Below are 23,045 nucleotides of genomic sequence, written 5' to 3'. Positions count from 1 at the left end.
TTTCTTGATTTAAACGGGTTTTTTTCTTTTTTCTAGGAGATACAACTAACTCAACGCTAATCCAGCAGTTGTGTGGAACTACTATTCCTGGCATAATTACATCAACTGGATCCTCATTGACCATTATGTTCTTTAGTGATGGTTTCACTCCAAAAGTCGGATATTTAGCCAACATTTACCCTGAAAGTAAGTACACATATGATTAGGACAGAATCTACATCTATGAATTTTTAAAATCAGTCTGTTTTCCTCCTTTTGTTTGCATAGAAAATTTGTGATAATCAATTTTCTTTAACACTCGTAGCCTTGTCACGGCATCTGAACACAAGTATAAACGTCATCACGCTAAAGCGCGGTATTCAATTTGTCTACACGACCTGGTGTGTTATAGGACCAACGGCATCCAAAAACAAGCATTCCTTGCTTAAATAAAAATATATGTACTTTGATAAAATGGTATAATAATCAAGCTTATTAATTAAAAATAATGAGAATTGCTGACATTTATGAATCTGATGAAATATCTACGTAATTTTCATTTCTATACTCCTTTAACAGACAGAATTAATGTTCCCTTCTGATTTTTTTATCAATATTTTGCCGTTCATTTCAATATATTTCTTTCATAGTGCAAAATAAATTTGAAAACTGTAAGTTATATAGAATGCTCTAAAAATATCCCGTTAAAAATTTATTATTTTGATCACCACGAATCAGTATTTATTTTACAAGGATTATTGTTTTATTAATGCTGCCTCAGACAAAATTGATAATCATCACGTTTCTCCTTAAGGCTCTCATCATACTTTTACATGTAAACGTGCCGAATCATTGCAATGATAAAACATCGCTAAATCGCCATAAAACGATATTAAAATTTTGTTAACCGTATTAAATGCATGTACCTGATGTGAATCAAACTTACCTCAGCTTTTCAGTTTTGTTAAAAAGCACGCATTATCCGAAAATCACATATTTCTGACGGTATTCTTTCCCATCAATTGTTGCGATATTTAACAGTAGGAGTTCACAAATCTGATGAAATTGAGTTACATCCCTTGTTTTCTTTCGGAGCCGAGCGAAACAGCTAGGACACGTTTCCTATAAAACCAAGATTTGGCGGATAATTATCATTCATCTTTAGTGAGCATTTAGCATATTAGTTGTAAATAATCACGATTTACGCTTAACCCTTTGAATTCTGAAAGAATATCTGTTTTATGCTGGCTATTATATTGCTGATTGGCTTTGCTGCCTATCGACATTTTTTGGTTACTCTCTCCTACTTATTAGGACATATGGAACATAAAGGTCTAAGTCCTGTTGCATAAATACAATGAACTAGGTGAGTTTGTCACTAAAACGCAATACCCTAAAGTAAAAACAAACTCACGAAAAGTCAAATTTTATGATGGTTTTCATTTTTATTTTTTTTAGAAATGAATACAGGTAATAAACAAATTAGCTCATAATGCACTCATAGTAAGGTAGAATTTTGCAGTCACCAAACACTTATCACACAGCAATTCAAAGTTTCAAGTCGTAGTCATGATGCTGCACTTGCGCTCATAACATTTAAATGATTGTTATTCAGTAGAAACATCCACAACACTGCATACGAGTTGCTCGTCAAGCGGTGAGTCCTCATGTATGCATATAAATAGAGCATGGTACAACTGGCTCAGTAAAGTCACAAAACTTGATATCGTGACTAATGCAACAATAATTAAATATGCTAGAAACATCACATGTCCTGATATTATACAAACCGAATTTTTCTCCTTTGTAATACATTGTAATACCGGTACATGTAAGTTATTCATGAAATAGAACATGTTTTGATTTAAAAAGATATGAACGCAAGAAAGTTTTAAATGTTAAAATTAATAAAGTAGCAGATTAGAAAAGCAATACAGAAGAACAGTTTTTACATTTGTTTTATGTTTACTGGATATAAAAGTCATCTACAGGGAACACATAACCATATCTTTCCTTATATTTATAATTTTGATTTTATCAATATTTGTTGAATATCAATTTTCGTGGATTTTCGTTATGTTTGTCCACGAAATTTGATATTTGTTGAAGTGCAATTTCTATTAATATTTTGTGTTGATATGACCATTAGCTACGAATTTACGAAACCTTGAAACTATGAATTTCACTTTATCCACAAAATTCATGAGCACGTATATAAATCAATTATGGTATCAAGAAATGAATCTTTTAAATAGATAGTAAAATTCAAATTATCTGTGGAATAAAATGCCAGTATGTTTTTACATTCGATTATTAAGATAAACAAAATCAAGTTTGTAAAACAAGCATATCTTATGGGAAAAAGTTTTACAACCTGGACTAACTATAATGCACAAACCAAGTATTGAAATTGTTTATATATAATATATTCTTTTTATCTATTTAATAGCTTCTTTTGAACTTTTGAATCACACATATCACACTCTAAACTTTTGTTAGAAAGCCGGTCAAAAATTGAAAACTAAAGGCAAAATCTACGTAAATATTTAATTTTTAAATGCGGTTGACAATTTTTTTTATAAACCTCCATATTCTTCAGGTCAGGTGTTCAAAATGTCTTTGAAGATTTACTTCACAGAAAGATTAGCGAGGCAGTATTTGTGTACAGTATACATACTTTCAGCGGATCAAAGAGATGTGATTGTCGCAATTTAACCTTGTAAATTGTCAGTCTGCCACCTTATGTATGACGTTATCTAATATACGTTTAGAGGTATCCATTATCCTAAGAATGTTAATTCAAAGTGAAACTTTTATTATACTACAAAAGACACCAATAATGTATAGTGAAAAAGTGTTACGGCTTATCATGCTTATGATCTTTCTCTCTCTCCTCTCTCTCGCTCTCTCTCTCTCTCACACACAAACATACTCTCTCTCCCTCTCTCTCTCTCATAGATGGAGGATGCTCACTCCTCCTAGGCACCTGATACTACCTCTATCTATTTGGAGGTCCGTGTTGCTCTGCTTTGAATTTGTATTTTTGAGATGGTTTACGGTTTGTTATTGTCATTTTTTTCATTATCTACTAAAAGGTATTTTGAAGCGTCAAGACAGAAAGGCGTATGCCCGATTAAGTCCCATTACAGCATCACAACCGCCGGTCTTAACAGAGACTTGATTGTAAACTCTCTCTCTCTCTCTCTCTCTCTCTCTCTCTCTCTCTCTCTCTCTCTCTCACACACACACACACACAAATACTTTATTCATGCACTAGTATGCGGGAATATGACCAGCGGCTAAATGTACATTCGGTTCTAATTTTGAAAAAAGGACACACAATTTAACTGATTTTTCTTGATAAATCAACGATTATATAGATAAAGTCCATGCAGAATAAATTCTTTTTGAACTAACAGACAGCGCGCAGACAAACAGATGTAAATGGCCGGGAAATACACCGTGAAACAAAAGTGTTTGATTTTTTTTTTGAAACAAAATTAGTGATTATGGCCGGGATAAAACATCTCAAGTTAATAGTTATTTAAAATGGTTCATTAAATGAATTGATTGCTCAAAATTGGGAATCATTAGATGTATCTATCAATTATATAAAGTGGCTAAAATTGTTATCAAAGATGTTTTAGGATGGATTGTTATAGACATACATTGTGACACTGTAGTATCGAGTTGATTTCCGCACAGGGATGAGATATATAGTTATTATATAATTTTTTCATCCATTTATTTATGTACTGAATTGTGTTAATCAGTTAAATTAAAACTTGGAACAGTCTCTGAACAAAAAGAAAAAAATTAACATTAAAATAAAAGAGCAGATAATATAAGAAAAATCACATCTAATTTTCTGTGGTTGTATAATAGAAATTACTGTTGATAAAACTTAAATCTTTCTTTTTTTCTTTTAGGAAAATTTCCGGTATTTGTTAAGATTGTTAAATCTGAAGTATGTGATTTTAATAATTAAAAGACAATGTTTTGGGCTTTAAAAATATTATCAGTGAATACCAGCAACTCTCAGTACGAACAGTTAATCTCAGTAAATATCAGTAATTATCAGAACTCACAGCAAAAACATCAGTAAATATCAATAAATATCGGGACCCATAACAATTATCAGTAACAACAGTAAAATTATCAGTAAATATAAGCAACTCTCAACACTTACAGTACTATATCTGTAAATATCAGTACAAAATGGCACTATCAGTACCTTTCTTTAAATATCAATTACCGTGCCAAATTGTAGAAATAATTTAAGGAAAATTATCATTTGTGTTTGGGACCTTATATTTCAAAAAATTGCATGTGACATAAGTCACAAATAAGATAGATGAACATCATAAGTCCCCATCTTTATATCCAATATGTTTTTTGATGATTGACATCATTGATATATCAGGCGCCAACCTACTTTATACAATTAAATTTAATAGATAAAATGGAACAATTTGATGCGATGGTGGTCTTGATGGAAATAACTTTCCAGAACGGGATGTCACGGAACGCAGTTTGACTAATTAATGTCATGGCGAGATACTTTGGCTCTGACAGCTTTTGTTTAAACTGTTTGAAATATTTAAATGAATATGAAAACACAAGCATTTTTTATAAAATTTCATACATTTTTCTACTCCGACGGATTGGTACTAAACTATATACATTTATTTATAAACACTGAACAGATTGTGACCTGCGTCTATATGAATAAATGATGTATAAATGTATGCATACATAAAACGGGAAGAAGATTGGGGCTGACTCCCTCCCTTCCCGATTGCTTTTATTAAACATTCTTTTATCAAAAAATCTAATTTGGAACAGTGATAGAATTAGAGTATAATTTGACCTGAAGAACAAAATCCATGGATACGGCGCACTAAATACCCACTCAATTGTTTGAAATGAAAAGTTTAATAGTTAACTTGTTTTAGTCAGTTGCAGTAAAAAGAATTGAGGCCACGTTCATGTTTATATCATCAATTTTTCAATTCTGCCCGCTCTTCTAAATGTCAAGCCATGGAGTTGTTTCTTTATGTAAATTTTAAAAATTTGGTGACTAAAGCAATTACGAATAATTTTGGACACAGAATATACAAAAAAAGGAACAAAGTAGGCCTATGTGGTTCAACATATTAAGCATTGTATCATATTAATGTGGAAAGTGTATAATCCCCTCGCTCAACTCCCAAGGTTGGGTATTTAGCCAGCGTTTCTCCAGCTGTTGAGTGTTTAAAGAAAGAGGTATCAACTGGTGATTTGTTAAAATGCCAGGGATCAATGTCTTTGGATTGTCCATTTTTATTAGCTCATGAGGGAATTAAAGGGGATGTAGTTTTGTAGATTTTATTGTATGCATCATGATCAAAGAATGTTCTATGATTCATCGAAAAATGCAGAAAACTGATATCAACTGTTATCAAAGTTGTGCTCTACACTATCAAGGTAATATATTTCTTCCAAAACCTTTTTATATCGACCATACTGTTTGAAAAACATTTCTTAGTATGTTCTTATTCTTCTTTTTACAGTTATTAATTCAACAAGGCCAGGGTCAGTTTCCGACGATGATTCATTTAACTGGAAGACCTTTGTTATTGTTGTTTTTTGCGTTGGAGTACTTTGTATATCCATTGTTGTCATTGTTTATGTTAAGAAAAAACATAGAAAAGCTGGACCTATTCAAGATGTTCCAAAAAATTCTTAAAAATAAAAGCCATCATTGTCTAGAAGTCTCTAAGACACCCCTGCAAATGTTATTGTCTTTCAAATGTAGACCACATGATTTAATTAGACCCTTTTAGTTTTGCAGTAAAATTGTCTATTTTCTAAAAAAAAATCTGGGTACTTGTCAAAACAAAATACAGAGCATATATTTTGTGCAAAAAACAGCAGCCACATAAAAACAGTTTTATGCATTGAATCACCAACGTTAAACGATATGAAAATAAACAAATTTTCAAATTATCAGTGATTTTGAGATTCAGGATTGTTTACATAACTTCGGCTAATATGATAATACGCACTGCAATAACTATTTAAAGAATGACGCAACAATATAAGAGGAACTCGTTGAATCTGAATAAAATCTGGAATACAATTTAATATTTCAGTATCACAATTTTCTGAAAACATACATTTAAATGACCTTAGTTGTTTGCAATGTTGAATTACTTTACAATGAGACGCATTATTGAAAAAATGTATACAGTATGCGCAAAAATATAAACAAATACACTCCAATGATTAACAAAAATGAATATACACCACTTTACTTCATAGCTAAGAAAAGAAAACAAACTGTCATAAAATATTCATTTTCTTAACATCTTACTGAGTAACAAGTGTAAAAAACAATGAATACTTTTTACCAAAAGATCTGAACAGTGGGTTTATGCAAACCATCAAATTAGCCAGCCATATTAAAATCTTGAAATGTAATAAGGCTTTATAGAAAGAAATTTGGAGCATTATCATTGTCTTGTTTGTAAATGTAGTAAGTGTGCTGTTTTGAAATCATTAAAATTAATCATTTTTTTTATGTTTTGTTTGTTTCGTAATCATTCAGATTATTTGAAATTCACCAATTGTAATGCAAATAAAGCTGTTATTGGCAAGGAACAATGGTTGTCCCTAAGAATATCAATTATTTTTTTAATTTTTACAACAAATGATGTCTTACTTGGAACAATAATGATTAATCATTCAGAGATTTTGAAAGCAAAACTAAGAACAAAACATGTCCATTTGAATAACTTAAGATAACCTCTTAAACATAAACAAGAGAGAGAGAGAGAGAGAGAGAGAGAGAGAGAGAGAGAGAGAGAGAGAGAGAGTGTGGGTGTGGGTGTGTGTGTGTGTGTGTGTGACACCCATTGCTTTAGACTCCCCTTAGATTAATTTTGGATTCGCACATGACCTAGTAATGGAATCGAAAGCAAAACAGACTAGACTATTCTATGCAGAATTTTCCTTGAAAATGGCACAATATTACAAGCATTTACACAATACAAACATCAATTTACTTTTATTTAAAAGATGGCATTGCACACCAGAAGCAATGAACATATCTATGATTTTACCAAGCAACCCGATCACAGTGAAGACACGGAAGAAAACAGTTATAGGTAGCACTGTTTATCACCGCGAGTAAACATTCCGAACGCGTAGCGTTCAGTGGAACAGAACATCGAGGTAAGTTTAACTAATTTTTGTAGACTTATTTGTAGATTTATTTAACACGCATTGCAAACTATGTTATATACAATGCAAAAAAAAATGTCCAAATGCTGATATTTTTTTTCTTTATCATTAGTTTGCATCGTAAAAATCATGCAAACATTTTTTTTTTTTACAAACTTCTAGGGTCAAACTTTGAGACTGAAATACATAATGCACATGAAATAGTCCGTTAAACATTAATTTGATGAGAAATTTGTATGAATGTATTCATGTTCTAGCGAGGATATCTCACCTTTTTAAACAATTTGTCAATATTACGTCAGTTCGGTCAAGTGTTTATGTAGAGCTGAGTGGGTCAGGAACTCTTGATTTGTGAAGATGATAACACATATTAAGAAATGGAGCTTATAGCTAAATTAAGTACCTACAATGTACATTTGAGCTAATGTATATCATTTTTTCATTTCAATTGCCAAAAACTTTAAAGGATTCATCCAATGACGGCTGGAAAATTGGTGCTGGTATTGTAATTTAAGAAAAAAGTACAAGTTTTCGTGAATGTTGCAGAATAACCTCCGAGGTCGAGAAATGTTGTTTTGAAATATAAAAGCCTAGCTGTTAGCCGAGGCTTTTATATTTCAAACAACATTTCGAGACCGAGGAGGTTATACTGCAACATGCACGATAGCAAGAACTTTATTTCTATTCTACTAACAGCCCAATATTTCTACAGAATGTCTCCCCTATAAAAAGATGATATGGGTCAGTTTGACGGCTGTTCCGTGTAACTCCAATGATTTTGTTAGTAATGTTTGCATGTGTATCGATCAAAGAAATCACATGCAGACGACAGAATTTTTCTTTGGATTTTTAATACTCTTAACTTATTTATGAAATATCTTTGAATCATATTCATTATATGCGATTATAACTACTAAACTTTATATATTTTAGGTAAAAACACGCAGTGTGAAAATATGCCAGGGAGGTCTGTGGCAACGCACTTTGAAAAAATTACGCACTTTGGAAAAAGTTTTCAAAGTGCGTCAAATTTGGGACCAAATCAACGCACTTTGAAATTTTTTATCAAAGTTCGTTAAATTTTTGACCAAGTTAACCCACTTTGAAATTTTGTTTCAAAGTGCGTTTAGATGGTACATCAAATTTTTTTAGTATCGACACTCTTAACGAACTTTGAAAAAAATGTATAAATCACAAATTCTGAAGTTGAATTTCTGACGGACCAGACCGGGATTCGAACCCGGGCCCCCTGAATCTCTAGTCAGGTGCTCTACCAATTGAGCTATCTGGCGCCAGAATTCGAACAGGTCTGACTGTCACACATTTAAGGTAAATCTTTACTCGTAAATTCTCTAGAGAAAGTTGGAAAACAGAACTGATTTCAACTTAGTAGACATGAATCTCATCAATTATTAGAAAAAGTATACATGTCATCACACTTTTCGAGATGTCTGATAAACAAAAACGGAAGCACATCAAAGCATCAGACACCGTACCTTTTTGTTAAAAGTAAATTTGCTTATCTTGTTTCATTTTATTGACAACTGTATCAGAAAAAATTACAATAGAAACTTTTATATATAGACATATTTTAAGATTATTTGTTAAAATAAGAAAAATTATAGCGTTTAGACATACAACTAAGAGAAAGGTCAGAAATAGTTATTTCCTATTTGGGATTTTAAAGAATTCAGAGTTTTACCAAAAGAGTACGCCATCACAGAGCACTGGTTCTTCGTTAAATCCTAGCGTATATCTAGTTTAGTTCATATTCACAAACATTGCGTGATCGGTGATTTATTTTTCTTTCTAAGGCCAGACAGGTGTTCTACTTCTTTAAATATGCATATGAATGCACCTTAATGCACATATATTTCAATCAACAAGATCGAAAGATTGAAGATAGAAGACTGGTCTTACCTCTATTTATTTAGGAGTACGTGGTGCTCTGCTTTGAATTGTATTTTGATTTATGGATTTTTGAGATGGTTCACGGTTTGTTATTGTCATTTTTTCATGCATAACGGGGACTGAATAAAACGGTAGGTAATAAAACTGTTTAAAATCGGTTAGCTTTTTTGATTTTAATATGTGTCATGGTTCATATGAATGATTATTAATTGATATTTTGAATTGTTTAAAACGATGAAGTCTTCTTGTATATCAGGCAGTAAATATGATTCGGTGTTTGTTAGTATCATGGTTAGAAAGTCACCAACAATATTCGTCAATTTTAAAAAACAATATTTAGTTTATAAGACTTGAATCTTGTTTTCTTCGAATATTATTAATTAAAATATACATGTACAAATTAAAAACCTTTTAAAAAATAGTTTTAGCTCAAGTGGAGTCTCAACTTTTGTTAGGATTTTGTTAATGCAATGTAGTAATGATCACCTGTTAGATAGCATTCATTCTGTAAGGTAAGGTAAATAACAAGTACAATAGCCATGCAATCTTAAGTTGTCATTTTTAAAGGTAAATATTGCCCGGTGTGTATGTATGATTAGAGCAGGTCTAATAAATTACTTCCGCATGAAAATCCTTTAAATAAAAGAGCTCAATATCATTGTGTTCAGATTGGAATTTTAAAAGAAATAATCTACAATCTGTATCAAGAAAGGGAATAAAACATAATATATTTTATTCGAGTATCCGCTTAAAAAAAGAGATGTTACATGAACATATTAAATATTGTATACGAGATTTACAAAATGGTTCATATCACTGTGCGTTTTATGGCAACGAGATATCGATTTAAAATCGATCGATAGAAATAACACCGGTGTTTAAAATCAGGAAGATTCGGTTGACTATGAGTAAACCGGATTTTTCAGATTTGTTGTCAACAATAAATCAATGGGATGAACTTAACCGTTAGTTGTGTATTTTTGTGCAGACGTTATTGTCAACAGAGATGTACAGTCGCAATATATCTCCTTTCAACTGCAGTGCAATAATCTATTGATCAGTGATGAAATTATATTCGGATGACCTCATTTTCTGCAACAAAAAAAAATGAACATCAGATTCCACTACATGTTCATTCTTATCAAGATAATAAATTAATTATTAAATTAATTAAATAATCATCAATATATTGATTATAAAATTTCAAGGACAGTCGAGTGCATGGAAATAAGTATATGATGTATGCAGCAAGAGAAATGTGAAGCTGAGAAAACTAAATGACTTCATTTCTTGTCACAGATTTTTGTTATCAAGAATATGTTTCAATATATATTCTGATTCAATGGACTATGGACACTGGAGGCACATGGCAACCATATGTATAAATGAGATCGCCACTGTTGTAGTTGTGCTTCTATCCTTCTTTAGTCCTGCAGTATGTGGTAAGAAATCAAGACTAGTTTTTTTGTTGTTTTTCAAAATGAAAACTATTAATTAACCTTTATTAACCTTTTTTGGTTGGTAATTTTTATTTTTTATTTTTTTTTGGGGGGGGGGTGTTTTGCTTTGTTTCTATTTTATTGTGTTTAGAAAGAAATATACTTAAAAGGTTGTGAAAACGATTTCGTTCAATAACTGTAATTCAAACAGTTAATAAAACGGGCCATTCAACATTGACTGGCATTTATTAGCTATTCACACTCTCTGTCAATATACAATCAAAAGGTAACCTCATTAAAGAAGGTGTCTTTTCTAGTTTTAGACGACTACTCAAATGTAAATTTGATTAATTATCATTAAATCAAGATGAAAGGAAATTAAAATATTATATTTATCTTTCTTTTTTACTATCATACAATTTGGCATAGAAATAGTAATCAATATCAAGAATCTATCAAGGACTATATTTTTGGCGGTATATTGGCGTAGGAAAATAACACACATTTCGCAATTCAGAATTGATGTGGATCAATTCACTGTTATCTTTACCTCCATTACTTTCTTCGTCCACAAAATGAGGAGAATGAATCAGTCTGTTTTAGCATTTTTAAAACAATAACATTAATTTTGGATTTTTTAACTAATGTGAACTAATGATATGATACTTGAGTTTTAGAATTTATTTTTAGATTAAGATTTGCTTATCAAATTACATTTTTATAAGCTTTTTAAAGCACCCATTCTTTATATCGATTTGTCTGAAAAATTCACAAAAATCGATTTTTCTCCTTTATTAAATGGTCAATATATTAGATTTGCTGTCAATTTTTTTCTCTAATAAAAAATCTTCATAATACATAAAAACTATAAATATTTTAACATTAGAAGCATAAAAAAATAACAAAAAGATATTCAAAATTAAAGAAAATTATAGGAAATGCGGGCTAAGCAATATCAATTTTAGTTTCAATATTTATTCCAATTTAGTAATATAAGCTGATAGACCTTCTGATAATCTATCATTTCATTGAAGAATAGAATCTTCATATCTTAAACAGATGTCTACTTGACTGCAAAGATCTTCATGTATTTTTATCATCCGTTAAGTCGAGGAAAAAGGTATTGACCATGACATGATCTTTATGTAAAAACAAGGAGGTCAAATTTGATTAAACTAATAGAATCATTTTGGTTATATGATCTGTTTTACTGGGTCAAAATTTTATGAATTTCTTTTTAAAAGAGGTATGTTTGATAACGAGAAGACTCCTTCCTTAATCAAAACTCTTTTTTACAATTCAAGATAAAACCATGTATTCAATTGATTTATATTAACAGTTAGTTTCTCATATTTTAAGTCTCAAAAAACAAGTCAATTTGGGTTCACTTTAAATTCAATTCATTTTTTTTATAATTATAACTTTTTTTTATAATCACCATTTTTTACAAGAACTATTAATGGTCTAAGTGTTTACAATAAATATATCACTATAGGATTATCTTATAATATCATTATCATTTCAGTAACCAGCCTTACCTGTGGATCTCCCTCTATCATCAATCTTGCCAGTGCTTATGAAAGCTACAGGTACCCTGCGTCTGGCACATATCCAACGTTAGTACTTGAGCTTGCTTTTTTAACTTAAATTTAACAAAGACTTTGAAGGAACGATTAAATTGGTACAGCCAGTTATACCTCAGACATCTAAATTTTCTTTTGTTTCCCAGCAAATCATTTTTCAATACTTGACAAATGTTTGATGATTTGCACACGTTCACTGACAATATCATTGAAGATGGTTTACATAGGCTATGCCTGTAACCCAATCCATTGGAATTTCAATAGAATATGTTTAAAATAATTTAAAAGCATCCGGCATTTTATTATCAGTTAACAAACACGACACAAAATTATACTACAAAGTAAATTATTGTCTTTGTTACATGTATGTTGTGTTGGTTTCTTTAATTAGAACGTGTTGACTGTTTTACCGGAACACATCTTAACAAACATTTTATTCATGTTCCCTTGACGCTTTGTTTGAAATATAAAACAAAATATTTACATTTTTTAGTGTCTTTGCCTATGTATCGATTTTGTACTATATAACCCATAACTTTCAAGTGACGCATAGTTAAAGCACCAGCGGGGTTTGCTTATTCATATTTTAATATTTAATTATACAATGGCTTTAAATGACATAATTATAAGTAATAAGGAATCATTCTTTGCATATTATAAGGCAATGATTTCGATCGGGGCGTGTTCAAATCTATCATCAAGTCCTTCGTGCTTTAGATTTGATCACGTCCCGACCAAAATTATCACCTCATAATACTCAAAGAATGATTCCCTATTCCTTAAATAATACAATAGATATAAAAATAACTGACTTCAGTTTTTGATCAGTTCATGATTTTTAAATTGATATTTTAGGTTTGTACAAACTTTATTGATATCCAAATTGTTCTGAACATCTTTTAACACTTTGTTTCTTGAAAATTAATTTTTGAAGCATGTAATTCAGTCATGATGTTGTAGATTGGTTTTATTTGACTAAAATGATTATAAACATAAGAAAAATGGATTTACATGCATTATTGTACATTGTCCAGATAGTTTGTATTATGACTTCATTAGGCTGATTTTATCATACCTATAGTTCCTCAGGTGAGCGAAGTGGCCCATGGGCCTCTTATTTAATTGACTTACTTGTAGTAGACAAATTACCATTTTCAATAATTTTTCGTATTTTTATGTTGGATGCGAGATAGAAAAAGCATATTTGTTATATATGTCCATTTTCTGTATGTTTTTTTAATTATTGTCTAATGATATAATTAGCAGAGTAATGATGCTCTATTTTAGACTAACAACCTGCGAATGGCTGTTTCAATCACCTGATTCAAGTTCAAGATTTTCATTTGTTGTGTCTGATATATACGTCGACTGTGGAGATGTTTTCAATTTCTATGACGGTAAGAACAGTAATTTAAATAAGGGCATTATGGAATCATTTTTATTCAAGAGTGTCAATATTCGTGGGTAGCAAAAATGTTCCTGTGTCGTTGGGGCGTAATTTCGTTGGTACAGTTAGCAAGTTCGGGACAATTTATTGAACATTAAACAAATCCTTGTATATAGGTTCGCGGGAATGTAAATTCCTGGGCAAGGGTTACCCACGAAAGCCAAAAATATTGATCCCCCAATAACAATGACGATTTCACAGTAACTTAATATATGAATTATTATGTCTGAAAACCAATGATTCCGCCTTCAAGTAAAAGTCTTAGCTCAAATGGAAAGGGAAAATGATTTGGAAACATTTAAATAAGACTGCATGGGTGCTGTTTTTATATTAAAGGCATCAAAAAACCTGTTGTTAAGTGATATTTTGATACTGTCAATCAAGTTCTAATATATTGCGCCTTGTTCATCCTCCAGTATGTATTATTTTGAAAATGAATTGCAAAATTATTTCCAGCACTCTTATATTTGTGTAAAACTATGTCAAACAAGTAAATGTATTACAAACGTTGATAGTGCGAATCAATAGGACCTCCTCGAAGGAAAGATAAAAATAAAAGAAACTTAAAGCTTGCATACACTTGTAAAAAATAAAGTTCAAAAGCTTGTGTATTTGGAACAAAGATCCCTTTCTTTAGCTTAGCGAAATAATTTTTACAAAAGCTATCAAGTGTTATAACATTCTGTACCTAACACAATTTATTTTACCATTAAATGTATAGTGGTAAAGTTGATGTTACATGCATTGTTGAAATCGTCAATAAAATTTGTTGGGTCTTTTTAAGATTAAGGTCTTTTTTGTAAATGGACGAAATGAACTGATTCAGTGTTTATATTCATAAGAACTATATATCAAAAAAAGAGGGCAGTACTAGTGTTAGTTTTCACTTGTTCATCTGGCGCAAGTCATGTCTTGCGTAATAAATTAACGAATTTTAAATAATTATATTGCAGGTGATTCAGACAGCGCCTCGACTATTGTTTCCTCTATCTGTTGTACTACTTGTGGGACAACACTGCCTGCGAAAACATCAACCGGAAATAAAATATATGCAAAGTTAACCACTGACAGCACTACTAATACGGGAAGGGAAAATGGCTTCAAAGTATCCATTGTTTATGGAAATGATCAATGTAAGGAATTTTATTCAAGTTTGGGTTTCATAATATAATCTTCTTTTATTGTGTTTTACATTATACAATCATAACCTATTGATGCAGTCAAATTTTGTCGTATAGTCCTCAAGGTATCAATTGTTTATGAAAAGGATGAATGTAAGGAAGTTTTTGTCTTATTTTATCATTTTATTTAGTTGATAAGAGTTAATCGACCGAGGACAAATTCCGAGGTTGATATAGTATCGTCGGGTCTATAAAAACCTGTAGAAATTATATATATATATATATATATATATATATATATATATATATATATATATATATATATATATATATATATATAAACTAATGAACTTTAGTTTTTACCAATACTTTTCAACTATAACGATAAAATCAATGTGTGGTCATAAATAATAGGCGTTTAATTCGCTATCGTGATGTAACATGCCAAAACCTGTATTTTGTTATATAAAAAAAATGTTATTATAATACCATTAAATATAATACCAATTATTATACTTAATAAAAAAAGAAGATAATCTTTACGCTATTAATTCGTTAGGGGTAGAGATTGGATGATTTTTACATTTTTATGTGATATCTCTTGACAGTATATATTACTGTTGTTCATGTACCGTTGATGATTAATCTTAACGTTGCTTCTTTTAGCAAACTGTTCATCCAATGGAACATCAAATAATGTTGATCTATCAGGTTCTGTGACTCTCTCTTCGCCGCTGTTTCCTGCTACGTACCCAATGTAAGACTTCCACATTTTAGTTGGTTTTTTTTTTTACTGAATATGCTGTGCAAGAGTTCTTTTTAATTGTTAATATTTGATGTGATGTTAACTTTAAAAGAATACTTATTGAGATTCCAGCAAAGAAAATTCACTTTACAAGTATTTCGTTTGTGTCCGAACATTTTTTCATGTATTTTTAGATATTGTTTTAAAATGTTAATGGCAGTTTCAAATAATGTGAATAGCATGAACAGTTTTATTTATCTAAAACGTAAATTTTGTTAGATACTATTGAATGGGAATCTAACTATTTCTCAAACTCAAATCCCTATCCTTTTATGTTTATTGTATATTAATGTTTTCTTGTGACAAATTTAATAAAAAAATATATATCTCGGTTGTTTTAAAAGAGTTAATTGAATTTAGATATCCATTACATATTTTAATTTTTTGTCTTTTTCATAGAAATTACGTGTGTTCTTACACTTATACAAATCCAAACCCCACTGGAATAGTTAAGATGGAGTTCCTATTTTTAGACGTCGAAGCAAACGGCCCCAGCGATTGTTATGACTATATTAATATATATGACGGTAGGGTATAAAACAACTTTTTATATACATAAAAATTCAATTGGTCAGCTTAAAGAAACCTAGTTTTCCATCAATGAATCTCTATTTCTTCATTTGACCTTTTTTTGTTTGTTAGGAGATACAACTAGCTCAACGCGAATACAGCAGGTTTGTGGAACCACTATTCCTGGCATAATTACATCAACCGGATCCTCATTGACCATTTTGTTTTCTAGTGACGCTTACAGTCCAAAAGTAGGATATTTAGCCAACATTTACCCTGAAAGTAAGTGCACATATGATAAGGACAGAATCAATATCCATAAATACCTATATTTAGTGAATATTTCCCCTTATGTTTGTATAACAAATATGCGACGTTCAATTTCCCTTAACAGACTCAACCTTGTTACGGTGCACGAGCACACGTATAAACGTCATCATGCCTAAGTGCATTATTCATTTTGTCTGAACTAGCTGGTGTGCTATAAGACCAATTACATCCAAGAATAAGACTCCCATGCTAAAGTAACAACACGTCGATAAAATCGAATAACAATCAAGATTTAAAGAGTCACTGACAATTTTTATCTCATGAAAATACCTAGATAATTTTCATCTCTTTATTCCTATGAGAAATAGAAATAATGTTCCCATTTGATTTTTTTAACAATATATTGTCGTTCATTTCAATATATTACATATATATCACAATTGAATTGTAATGCAAAAAGTTAAATGACACTTGCAAAGTGCAAAATAACTCAGAAAATATGTTGTTATAAAAATTGTTTTTTAACATCACCTCAAAACACAGTAAAACTTTGTTACGATATGCATACAGTAGTTATGATAAAGATGGATATTCAGTAACATTGATATATTATTTTATTTAATTTGAAAGAAGAATATGCAGGGTTCTCCACATCTTGGAATTTAACCGTCAAGTAGATTGAGAGTGTTCAAAGCAAGACAAAATTGCATCTTTGATCATTTATATTTTCATTTGCCCTTAGATGAGTTTAAAATCAATATCAGCATGTTCTTGATTGCATTCCACAATTTTCTTAAAAAATACTCTCAATATAAATAAATTTGTCAGTGTTATTTATTTCATCTGTTCATTAAAATCTTAAATTTCAGATTTTTTTATAAGCATTTATGTTTTTTTAATGCGTTTTCAGACAACATTGATGATCATCACGTTTCTTCTTAAGACCCTCATCATAGTTTCACATGTAATCGTGTCAAATCATTGCAATGATCAAACACCGTTAACTCGCTATAAAACGATATTAAAATATTATTTACCGTATTAAATACCTGATATAAATGAAACTTATCTCAGCTTTTCATGTATGTTTAAAAATCACGCATTATCTGAACTTCACAAATTTCCGACGGCATTTGTTCCCTTCATTGTTAACGACATTTAACAGTTTGTGTTCACCAAACTGATGAAACTTAGTTATATCCCTTGTTTTCTTTCGGAGCCGAGAGAAACAGCTAGATTAAGTGTACTATAGAAACAAGATTTGGCGGGTAGTTATATATTCACCTTTAGAATACATTTAGAATATTAATTGTAAATGATCATGATTTACGCTTGACCCTTTTAATTCTGAGAGAATGTCTGTTTTAAACTAGCTGTTATATAGCTGATTGGCTTTACTGCCGAACGACCATTTTCGGTTACCCTGTCCTCATTATTAAGCACAAATAGTACATAAAGGTGTAAGTCCTGTTGTGTAAACACAATTACAATGTACATGTAATTACGTAAGTTGTCACTAGAACACAGCATTTTTAAATCAAATTAAAGTCAGTAAATATCAAATTTTATGATAGTTTTCATTTTTATTTTAAATATTTCTTCAGAAAAATGTCTTGTTTATCAGGTTATAAATAAAAACGGTATATTTCAGCTGTAACTTTGTTTGCGAATAATGCGTCATTTTAAGCCATAGATTTAAAACCTTGTTTTGCTTGAAAAATGCATTACATGTACGAACTCAAATCATAAAATTTGTTTGAAATCGTTTAATGCAAACAGGGGTTTAAAGGTTGTGGAGATTCTGGTTAGGAAAATAACAAAAAAGTTAAGATTTTATTATGTTTTTTAATTACACTAGATCCCATACTATAATATTGAAGAAAAAAATCTTCATTCAAATTAAAAAGATATCTGAGTAAGAACCCAATTTAATTACCATTTTTTCAGCTTATAGAATAAAACAGTTGAACAATATCATCAACAAAATTTCATATCATCAGTGATATTGCTGGGTGGTGTAATCTAAACATTATTATACAAATTTGATATGTGTGATATAAATCTGATTGATGGATAATTCAAGCCGATCATCTTTTTGTCAGATTTAGTCTCTGCTACCACTACATCTCCAGCTCAAACCACAAGTTGTAAGTACATACATGTATAACATATTTTAGTATATGCACATTTCAGACATTTAGCAGGTCAACTTTAAAATTATTATACTCTTACTACATTATACTGAAAAAAAAACAGTGTTACAATCATATTAAAAATTTTCAATGAATAATTAACCATTCTTATTTTACAAGAAGATGTATTTGTGCAAAAGCTTATGAATATCAAACTACCATACCATCCATTAAACAGTTCACTCAAATTTCTGATATCAAAGATTTTCAATCTGAAAGCATTGCATAAAAAATCACAGTAAATACTACCACAGGGTAGCTTATTTGTAAAAAAAAAAAATGGAAATGATTGTAGTTATGATTTTTGAAAATCAGTTTTTTCCACGAGTGGATTCAAAACCAAGTATAGATAATACACAAATTAGCTCATAATGCACTCATAGTAAGGTAGGACTTTGCAGACACCAAATACTTAGCACACAGCAATCCCATGTTTCACGTCGTAGTCATGATGATGTGCTTGCAATCATAACATTTAAATGATTGTTATTCAGTAGGAGAATCCACAACACTGTATATGAGTAACTCGTCGAGCGGTGAGTAGAACTTAATTATATAATGGAGCATGATACAACTGGTTTAATCATGTGATATCATGAATAATGCAACAATAATTATGTATGCTAGAAACATGGCATGGCCTGATATTATACATACAGGATTTTTCTCCTTTGTAATACATTATAATATATGTAAGTTTATACATTCAATTATTGAGATAAAAAAAATCATGTTTGCCAAAACGAGCATATCTTATGGTGAAAGGGTTTTAAAACCTTGACAAACGTGCAACTGCAATGGAGGAACAATGTATTATAATTGTTTTGCGTACCTTTGGTGAATACAAATGCATACATGTAGCTTTACTTTTAACAAATTTAAAGACACTACTTTTATCAAAAAACAGTAACAGAAGCTCGTATGACTCTCATTAAAAGGACTCTTATTGTGTTAACATTTATCATGATTGTCAAACACCATGTTGTTATAATAATCAATGGTTTAAAATCTTTCGATTTAATTCGTCTGGTTATTGATATTCTATGCAAAAGTTATCATCGAATAAAAGCTCTATGCTATTACGCACAAATATGAATTGAGCGTATAAACAGTGATTTTGATTGGTTGATTTGATAATCAGTATTTATTAAATTTAAGTTGAAGAATCGACAAAAACCTCTATATTCACATTTGTGAGTAGTATGTCAAGTGGTGAGTTTAATTTTGTATACTTCTTACCATGCATGGAGTGCATAGATATATTAACTATAAATGAGAAAAAAGCAACTTCCTTCATTTTCATGAATATTATTTATATAAACATTTTTAAACATTGTGTCATCGTATGAATATTCAAAAAATATATTTATCAATCTTTTGTGATTTGCCTCGTTTTCCACACAATCTGTCTAAGCAACGTTGCGTTGCGCTAACAAAACGTCAGGTTGAACTAAGCGTTCATAATAGCTCGGTAGAAACGCAAAGCTACTTACTTTCATATTATATAATTGACCGTCTTCTAGCGGCAAGTTCAGGTATTATTGATCAAACATGATATAATGTTTTTGGTGTACCAAAGTGTTTTCTTTTGTTTTGTGGTCTAAATGTAACTTACTCGGTTTTAAGGTCGTTGGATTTCATAATGATACTTCTCAAAGAATATTATGCAGATGTTTTAACCGGCAATATGAACATAGATTGCATGATTTGTTAGAACTAATATTTTTCTTTTGTTAAAATCGACATCATCAGTTACTGTTCCTTCTAAAAGTAGCTTTTCACGGGGTAAGTTCTAACAGCTATTAAAATTGTTTTCGTTATACATCATCTAGCTTTGTTTTGGATTCACAATAAGTTTTTCATGATTTTGAATCGATTTAGGTATTTTTGCTGTACTTTCTGTAATAAACACCAATTTGAATGGAATTCATGATGAAATCCTATACAAAGGTTTCTTTCATTATAACTCATGAGCCATGATTTCTAGGTTTTATATTTAATATTGGTATTTTCCATTCGACTTGCGTAATTTACAATCATACAAAATTAAACAAATTAAATAAAGTACGAAAAATTTCATTTGTTGCTAATTAATCTGTTTTTCTAAACTAGAGATATTACCTACACCATCAATTGTTACTTTCCCGGGATATTTTTCAATTTAACAAAGAATTGTTGGTGCCTTAACGTATTTATCTTTAAACAGAGATATTTTTATTCTTTGGTGCCTATAAGTCAAAGTTTCTTTGACACCGATGAGTCACGCCAAAGATTATTTTTATGAAATGTAAGTTGATTCTTGCCACCTTATAACGTACTTTGGCCATACAATCAAACACTTCAGTTACCTTAAAACGGTAACAAGGCGTAGATAGAGGAAACAAATTTGCATCAAACATAAAATACATCAAATTATTCAGGGTTTTTTCAACTGCGATAATCGTTGAAATATCTTTATAAAAAATTAATTTCGCCTAATAGAGCACATTTTGTGCATGTACAATGAAGCCGTTGCATTTACATACACTTAACGTATTTTAAAGTATAACAATATTATTTTTAAAAAAAATTATGTCATTTACATATATACAGTCAATGTCAAATTGTTCTGTAAGATATGCTAACACACATGCCTCTTCTAGTATAATGTATTTTTCACATGCATGCAAAACTTAACATTAAGAACTACAAAAAATCAGATGCATGCTTATATTCAAATTCCTGACTGAAATTTTAAAAGCAACTTCAAAAAAATCAAATGGAAAAGAAACAACTGCAATTATCAAATTTGATACCGGTATTATCAACATTCTGCATTAAAATATCACGATAGTTTTTTTTCTTAAACCACTTTAGATCAACTATAATGTTTGTAAACCATTTCATAAATTATTTTCCTTCTTTTTACAGCCACAAATTCAAATTCATCAGGGTCAGGAGCAGCTTCAGACAACGACTCATCTGACTGGAAAATCCCTGTGATTGTTGTTTGTTGCGTGGGAGTACCTTTATTCGTTGCATCAGTGGTTGCCATTGTTATTATTAAAACAAAAAAAGTCGGAATTGCTGAATATCTTTTTAAGAAATGAAGAAAATTCAACATTGTCTTATTTAGTGAGCTCATTGCTGTCAAGTTAAGTTTCTAAATTTTCTTCACTCTATGATGAAACTTGTGACAGAGGCTGAGAACAAATTTCCTGTGATAGATTAGACTATAATTATTATGATTTTCATTATTATTATAATCATTATTATTGTTACTATTATTATTGTATGAATTGCACCACATGGTTAGTGCAAATTGTTCCATTCTTTGATTAAAACTAGAGAATTATTAACACTGGAATATATCTTCTTTTTTTGTCTTCTAATTATGCCAAGTGTTTCCACACTAACACTGTAAAACATAAACATACTTGCATGTATTATTGTTTAATTTAGTGTATCAATATTAATCAAATATCATTAAGTGTTTGGTATCACCAGTGCTACATTAATATGATGTTATAGATTCTTCTTCTGAATACTCCTACATGTTCTTCTTTTTTAAAAAGAAAAAAGTGAACATTTTGCATTTTTATTTTACATTACCTGTAGCTAAATGTCTTTGTAAATTAATTGAATGTTCAGTTTTGATTCTTAATTTTACTTGTTAATCTTTTAACAGTAACCATAGATGTTAAAATACTGTTAATGTTAAAGGTAACTATATGCTTTTTTAATATCTTATTCAGAATTCAAAAGAGTGCCTGTCTCTGAACATTCCCTAAAAAATCTGATCTTTGGAGTTGGTTACCTTGAGGTTTATACTGCATGTTCTTGACTGCCCATGAATCATTAACAAATTTGCCTGAACCTTAATGACCAAACTAAATTGCACCTCTGAAATAAAAAAAAAAAGACAAAAGATTATTGTATTAACTGTTAATTAATTAAACTAATAGAATTTACCAGATTAGGAGAATCATGTTTCACTTCAGCATTTTAAGTTGAAAAATGAAACTTTATCATTGTAGCTAAAAGAAATGAAAATTTATAATCTTTGATTTTTAATGTGTAAATGCAATGATATTTTCAATCAAAATTGCATAATGATATGGAAACGACAAAAGCAATGCATTAAATAGAATCAATTAAATCTCTGTATGTTATCGCCTCTACATGTTATAATCATTATACAAAAATATATATTCTTTACTTGTTGTAGCCATTAGTTACTATAGTAACTCTAACTGTGCAAAAGATATTAAGACACCTTTCTTGTCTTGTACATATATCCCCTGCAATACCTTTGATCTGCAAGCCATGTTTAATGAAAGAAAAAAACCATTTGAATTGGTTAAACAATCAATTAATTAATGCATACAAGTCGTATCTGTATACACTTGTATTTTCAGAGAAACCAAATTCACTAGTGAGGGTTTATCTTTGGTACAATAGTTCATTAGATCTACAATGATATTCCACATGCAAAAAAAATATATCTGTACAAAATTAACCTTCAACAGATTTTTCTACATATGACTAGTCTTACATTCTCCTGTGAATTGTAGTCAGTAAGATA

The 23,045-nt window shown here is 30.2% G+C and overlaps 1 protein-coding gene and 2 long non-coding RNA genes across 9 annotated transcripts; 2 read left to right on the top strand and 1 right to left on the bottom strand.

Moving 5' to 3' along the window:
* The first annotated feature begins 47 nt into the window (after nucleotides 1-47).
* LOC136272532 (uncharacterized) lies at nucleotides 48-5,875 on the top strand. The gene is made up of 2 exons (XR_010710536.1): nucleotides 48-186; nucleotides 5,532-5,875. It is a non-coding gene; the product is annotated as an uncharacterized lncRNA (long non-coding RNA).
* On the bottom strand, nucleotides 49-9,186 carry LOC136272531 (uncharacterized). The gene is made up of 3 exons (XR_010710535.1): nucleotides 9,124-9,186; nucleotides 926-1,101; nucleotides 49-180 (listed from the first exon to the last, which is right to left on the bottom strand). It is a non-coding gene; the product is annotated as an uncharacterized lncRNA (long non-coding RNA).
* LOC105335316 (neuropilin-2) lies at nucleotides 8,975-22,114 on the top strand. 7 transcript variants are annotated; one of them, XM_066074229.1, is made up of 12 exons: nucleotides 8,975-9,245; nucleotides 10,414-10,556; nucleotides 12,079-12,142; nucleotides 13,424-13,533; nucleotides 14,537-14,716; nucleotides 15,371-15,461; nucleotides 15,909-16,036; nucleotides 16,152-16,301; nucleotides 18,392-18,436; nucleotides 18,976-19,017; nucleotides 19,640-19,693; nucleotides 21,392-22,114. In XM_066074229.1, the coding sequence occupies exons 2-12, from the start codon at nucleotides 10,457-10,459 to the stop codon at nucleotides 21,568-21,570; spliced, it is 1,143 nt and encodes a 380-aa protein (XP_065930301.1). In that variant the 5' UTR covers nucleotides 8,975-9,245; nucleotides 10,414-10,456; the 3' UTR covers nucleotides 21,571-22,114. The 7 variants fall into 7 exon arrangements, with proteins under 7 accessions (XP_065930301.1, XP_065930299.1, XP_065930302.1 ...); XM_066074227.1 differs by having other exon boundaries at nucleotides 8,979-9,245; nucleotides 12,079-12,169; XM_066074228.1 differs by having other exon boundaries at nucleotides 9,117-9,139; nucleotides 12,079-12,169.
* The last annotated feature ends 931 nt before the right edge of the window (nucleotides 22,115-23,045 follow it).

The sequence above is a fragment of the Magallana gigas genome, chromosome 10 (genome assembly GCF_963853765.1).
Source record: "Magallana gigas chromosome 10, xbMagGiga1.1, whole genome shotgun sequence".
NCBI lineage: Eukaryota > Metazoa > Mollusca > Bivalvia > Ostreida > Ostreidae > Magallana > Magallana gigas.
The sequence above is the reverse complement of the archived record's forward strand: the minus strand, read 5'-3'. Positions and strand labels throughout refer to the sequence as shown.

Excerpts from the sequence above, each read along its gene's own strand:
- LOC105335316 (XM_066074227.1), top strand. The coding sequence starts at position 10,457 with ATGGACTATGGACACTGGAGGCACATGGCAACCATATGTATAAATGAG. Across the intron at positions 12,170-13,423 it reads GCGTCTGGCACATATCCAAC|ACTAACAACCTGCGAATGGC; the intron begins GTTAGTACTTGA and ends GCTCTATTTTAG. Across the intron at positions 13,534-14,536 it reads TGTTTTCAATTTCTATGACG|GTGATTCAGACAGCGCCTCG; the intron begins GTAAGAACAGTA and ends ATTATATTGCAG.